This window comes from Nicotiana sylvestris, chromosome 1 (genome assembly GCF_000393655.2).
Source record: "Nicotiana sylvestris chromosome 1, ASM39365v2, whole genome shotgun sequence".
NCBI lineage: Eukaryota > Viridiplantae > Streptophyta > Magnoliopsida > Solanales > Solanaceae > Nicotiana > Nicotiana sylvestris.
In genome coordinates this window covers 158,937,614-158,943,365 of record NC_091057.1, presented here as the reverse complement: position 1 = coordinate 158,943,365, position 5,752 = coordinate 158,937,614, and the positions used below count along the sequence as shown (strand labels likewise).

Here is a 5,752-nt window from a genome sequence, read left to right as displayed (position 1 = left end):
TAGAACCGTAATTGTTGGCTTGCCTAGCATTCAAGAGTTAGGCGTCATCACGACCCAAACGGTGGGAAATCCGGATCGTGACAATTACAACCTATTGTTTAGCCCTTCTTGACCCAATTCATCTTGATCCAAGTGAACTTTAAGCAAGGTTGGACAATGATCCATTTGACGAGTCAATCCATCTTGACCAGCTCAAATACAGTCTTCCATTTGTCACCTCTAACTTGGATGGCATCTACATGATGCCAAATTCCCTAGAAAAAAATACATGAAAAACTCCAAAACTTGCAAAATCTCTCTCATTCATCGAGGCAAAACATAAGAAATGAAACTATTATCAGGAAGAACAGGGGCAAAGATATCTATAGTATTCCCAAAGTCTAAAGTAGTTTTAGACAAATATTTTAAGAAGTTTTGCTCAAAGTCATCTAACAATTGAAAAAAAAAAATTAATCCCGCAATTAGATGACACCTTCGCGTTGTTCCGCCGTCATACCAAAATTAGGGGCTCAAACTACATCATTGCAACTTAAGGGGTCCATGTATAAATTCGGATTCTCCTTAAGCAGCGCACGTGATATATCTAACAATTTTCTATGTCCGGTCACTTTAATATCCTTAATTAACTAAACCCCGTGTCCCCCGGAAGTGGAACTCCTCAATTTCCACTTAGAGAGAAGTCTCATCGCCCATTCAGAATAGGAGGAGAATTGAACTGAAATGGCTGCGGCGTTTTCTTCACTTGTTGGACAGCCACGGGCCATACTTTCAGCTTCTCCGACTGTCAGTTGTAGTCAAATCCGGAAACCGGCGAATTTCCCCTTGCAAAACTCAAGGTTTTTTTTGGTGAATTCAAGCTCTGTTCCTCGAACTTGTACCATGGCTATGGTTGGAGACGATAATGTTGATCCTGCTAGAGATGACCACTCAATTAATTGGCCTTCCTATGATGATCCAAAGGTAACCAAATATTTACTGAATGGATAACTCTATTTTTGCAGCTTTACATGTTAGATTTTGAATTAATTGCATTGCACAACGTGGTATAATTTTTGAAGTTATAATGACGTGCTTATGTCTGTTTCTTGTCGCCGGATTCATGATACCGTTGAGTCCTGAATAAGTGATTAAAATTGAGTCGAGAAAAGGAATATGTCACTTCGTGTTGATAGGTTTTACAGCTCGAGGGGATTACTATATGGTATTCTCTTCCTTTTTCATAGGAGGGAGGACAAAGAGGAATTTTGAACTACGCTATATCAGTTAACTTTTATAGATTTGTTTCGTCTTTAGGAGAAGGATTTCACTATTTTTATCTATAAATTTTTTGTGCTCTATTCACAGGTTGTTGATGTTACTCCAGGGTTGCAGGAGCGAGATTTCAGGGGTACCCCCTACATTCCCGTATACGTTATGCTACCTGTGAGTTGAATCAGATTTTCTTTCTTGTGGGACCTTATTCGTTTCGTCTCGAAGTTTATTCATCAATATAGCACCATATGATTCACTCTGTTTGGTGGCTTTTTGAACGCGAGAGCCAAGCATATTGTTAATCATTTTTTGTGTGCGCCTAAATTGTTACTTGCCTAGTCGTCTCATTAAAGCTTATCTTACCACTTAACCTGTCAAATTATTTGGAAACTGTAAACCATTTTGACTTTCATATGACAGATGGGCATCATCAACATGGAATGTGAAATTGTGGATGCTAATAATCTGGTTAACCAACTAAAGATCTTGAAGTCAGCTAAGGTGGATGGGGTCGTCGTGGAGTGCTGGTGGGGTATAGTGGAGGCGCATGCCCCAAAAAGATATAATTGGGGCGGTTACAAGAGGCTTTTTGAAATTGTTCGAGATCTTAACTTAAAATTGCGGGTTAGTTCTCGGTTGTATGGAATTGCATCATTAATGTGATCTGGTGTCTTCTTTGACTTCTTCCTTTCTAAAATATTTTATTGAAGTAATTGAACTTTCTCAGTCGTCTTACTTTTGAAGAAAATATCCAGGTGGTAATGTCATTCCATGAATGCGGAGGAAATGTCGGTGATGATGTTCATATTCCTCTTCCACGATGGGTTACAGAAATTGGTTACAAAAATCCAGACATATTTTTTGCAGACAGAGATCTTAGAAGAACCCATGAATGTCTCACCTGGGGAATTGACAAGGAGCGTGTTTTAAGAGGACGAACTGCTCTTGAGGTAATCTTTTTTTGTTCTTTTGTTTGTGCGTCATATAGTTAAGTAGGCCCACATACTGTTTTCTACTTCTTTTTTTCTTGATTCTATTTGATATCAAAGTGTAGGAGAATAAGTTGCTTAAGGTATTTACCTTTTTACCATTACTGTTAAATTACTCACAACAGCAGTGCTAATTATGTCAAAAACTTGCTATTTTTTTTTTTTTTGGTTATTCAAATACTCGTGCACCATTAACGTCGGTAATACTATGACTTCTTGAAGAATTTTCCCATCCCAAAATCAAATGATTTTTTAAGGTGTATTATTTCAATGACTAATTTGCTAGTACAGGTTTACTTTGGTTTAATGAGAAGCTTCAGCGTGGAGTTCATTGAGTTCTTTGAAAATGGAGTCATCTCTGAGATTGAAATTGGACTTGGTCCATGTGGAGAATTACGATACCCTTCTCATTCTGCAAAACTTGGGTGGAAATATCCTGGTATTGGTGAATTTCAGGTGAATTTAACCTCTCAAATGGTAATTGACTATTTTTTATCGTAAATGATATTTTACCCGATCAACAATGTGAATACTTGTAGTCACACTACAATATTAAATGTGTTATAACTTCTTTTTTTATGACGGTGGTGTTCGGCTAGCTTCCGCACTCCTCGACTATTCCACTGAGTGTCTGCTATCTCCACTAATACAAATACTAGGTAACTCTATCCACCAAGGCTTAGGTGGACGGAAAGTAATCACCTGGTATTTTTTGCCTCCACTAGGATTTGAACCCAAGATCTAATGGTTGTTCCAACGTCATTCCAATAACTGTTTTTAGTTTGATAACCCTCTGTCTTGCAATGAAAAGTGCAGAAAGACAACCAAAAAAGAAAGAAAAACAAGGAGAAAAATAATAGTCATGAGTGACAGTTTAAAGACTCAAGTATCACATAAGGTCAAAGACTTATTCAATTTATCATGCCTTTGGATAGCTTTTCTTCTTGTCGGTTTCAATAAGAAAGAATAACACCACTGTTTTCAATATCGGCTAATTTAGAAATATGGGAGAGTAGAAATAAAAACATCTCACAAGAAATAGAAACACCTCACTAGTACTTTGACTATTATCTATATAGACTTGCCAAAATGCTTGTGCGCTTCCTTGGCTTCTTGCTTCCCTTGAAAGCTCGTAATTCCAAACAACCCGCTTTTCATATCTCTGGTTATAACGATAATTCAACAACAATAACATACCCAGTGTAACCCCACGAGTGGGGTCTGGATAACGAAAATTCAAAAGGATAATAAATAATCAAAAAAATGAAAAACACAGTCTTATGTATCTTCCCAAAGCACCAAATTCTTTGTTAAAGATGCACAACAATAACAATTCAAGAATCATAGCCAAGGTTTCTCCCGTTGTGCAAACTTTCTTGCCCTTGATATCATGTTCACTTTGGCTCTTCCCGCTTTCATAATAGTAATAGATCAGCTATCGACCCTTGATATCTAGCGTGACATATTTATTAATCATGTGTGCTTACATCCTTTGCAGTGCTATGATAAGTACTTGTTTAATAGCTTGCAAAAGGCAGCAGAGGCATCCGGATCCTCATCCTCTGGTAAAGGACCTTGGAATGCAGGTTCTTACAATTCTAAACCACAAAAGACTGAGTTTTTTCGTGATGGCGGAGAATATAATCGCTTTTATGGCAGATTTTTCTTGAAATGGTACACTCAAGTTTTAATTGATCATGCTGATCAAGTACTTGGCTTGGCAAATTTGTCTTTTAAAGGCACTCCTATAGCAGCAAAGGTTGTAAAGTGTAAAACATATTCTTTTAAATGCTAGATATATTCATGGCATCATAATTTTTTTTTTTTTTTGGATTGATCTCGGTTCCTGATGCACTCTGATTGATGAGCAGCTACCAGGAATCTATTGGTGGCGCAATACTAAGAGTGGTGCAGCTGAATTAACAGCTGGCTTTTACAGTGTTAACTGTCGTGATGGCTATTCTCCAATAGCATCAATGTTAAAGAAGCGTGAGGCAGCTCTGAATTTCACATGTCTTGAATTGCACACAGTTGATCAGAAAAAGGACTTCCCACAAGCATTAGCTGACCCAGAAGGACTAGTTTGGCAGGTAAACATGTGAGAATCTAACATACAGGGATATGTTGTGATATTTAATTTTTTTCGAGGAATCCTGGTGTGAATGTGCAAGTAATAGATTGTCATACACAACACGCACTTGAAAAGTAAACTGTTAAATACGTTGATGTTTAACCATGAAAAATTGAAAGGTAACATTTGTTTGTCTAAAGGCTCGAGGTTGCAAATATGTATTATTGTCTCATGTAAATGAAATATGCAAAGCTTAATGATTTTGGCCTGTAGGAGATTACATTTTTCTTCCTTGCACATGTAAATGCTATTTTGTCGATATTGTTTCTATTTTTCAGCAAGTGATGTTTTCCCCTTTTTTTGGGGGAGGGAGGGAGGTGGGGTGGGGGGTTGTTTTTGTCAGACAAATTAATCACAAATAGTTCATAAACTTGATGTACATCTACATCAAAGAGATAATTGATCATGCAGTGTAATATCCATTTGTCTCTGGTGTAATATCCATTTGTCTCTAAATCACTGGATATACTGGGTCTTTGTTTAAGGGATTTCCCAAAATTGCAGGTGCTAAATGCTGCATGGGAAGCCAACATACCAGTTGCGGGTGAGAATGCACGTCCATGTTACCGTAGAGAAGGTTACAACAAGATCTTAGAAAATGCCAAGCCAATGAATGATCCATTTGGTAGATACTACTTATCTGCATTTACCTACCTCAAGCTGAGCCCAACTCTACTGGAGAAACACAATTTCATGGAGTTTGAACGATTTGTACAGATGATGCATGGTAAAGTCCTCTCCCTTATCAATTAGATGCATTGAGGATTTTCTGAAATTCTAATGTGCTACTATCCACTGAAATGTACTTCTCCATGCAATTGTGAGCTTTTATCCACGATTGACAAATGACTCATTCTTGTTTGTAGGTGTACAACGTAACAATCTGAACTGAAGTCATTTCTCTTACGGTAGAAGAAGAAGTTAGGAAAGAAAAGATTATGGGGACGGAAGACGGCTGAATGATTACTTTGCTTTATTTGTAGAGATACTTGTTCTAGAGTTGCACTTCATGTAGTCTTAAGTTTCCTAATATTAGTATTAGAATGGTATTTGGTAGACGTTTTCAAGTGGGTCCTTCTTGACATGATACTTATTGATATTGATCGGTAGTTTACCTCCATTTTCATATGTGCTCCATATTTTTGTTTATGATGGTATTGGGTTCAAAAGCTGATGCAGGAATTATGGCCAGCCTTATAAATAAGGGAGGCGAGGGCTTGCTTGGCCTAGTCCTTACACGCCGATCACGGTGTGGAAGGGGTCGTGACAATCTGCATTTTCTTTTTCTTTTGTACATTTGTTTTTGAAAATACATACTAAAGAGGTAAGAAATACATACTTTAGACCATAGGCCTTTCGACTCAGAAATTGATTTAGTTTC

General features: G+C 37.4%; 1 protein-coding gene across 2 annotated transcripts; it reads left to right on the top strand.

Annotated features, from left to right (window-relative positions):
• The first annotated feature begins 606 nt into the window (after positions 1-606).
• On the top strand, positions 607-5,491 carry LOC104218859 (beta-amylase 2, chloroplastic-like). 2 transcript variants are annotated; one of them, XM_070170170.1, is made up of 9 exons: positions 607-960; positions 1,345-1,422; positions 1,672-1,875; positions 2,007-2,201; positions 2,532-2,696; positions 3,739-3,999; positions 4,112-4,330; positions 4,876-5,098; positions 5,238-5,491. In XM_070170170.1, exons 1-9 carry the CDS (start codon positions 721-723, stop codon positions 5,261-5,263), a joined length of 1,611 nt encoding a protein of 536 aa, XP_070026271.1. In that variant the 5' UTR covers positions 607-720; the 3' UTR covers positions 5,264-5,491. The 2 variants fall into 2 exon arrangements, with proteins under 2 accessions (XP_070026271.1, XP_070026266.1); XM_070170165.1 differs by having other exon boundaries at positions 615-960; positions 4,112-4,338; positions 4,857-5,098.
• The last annotated feature ends 261 nt before the right edge of the window (positions 5,492-5,752 follow it).

Excerpts from the sequence above, each read along its gene's own strand:
- LOC104218859 (XM_070170165.1), top strand. The coding sequence starts at position 721 with ATGGCTGCGGCGTTTTCTTCACTTGTTGGACAGCCACGGGCCATACTT. Across the intron at positions 1,423-1,671 it reads CCGTATACGTTATGCTACCT|ATGGGCATCATCAACATGGA; the intron begins GTGAGTTGAATC and ends TTCATATGACAG. Across the intron at positions 1,876-2,006 it reads ATCTTAACTTAAAATTGCGG|GTGGTAATGTCATTCCATGA; the intron begins GTTAGTTCTCGG and ends GAAAATATCCAG.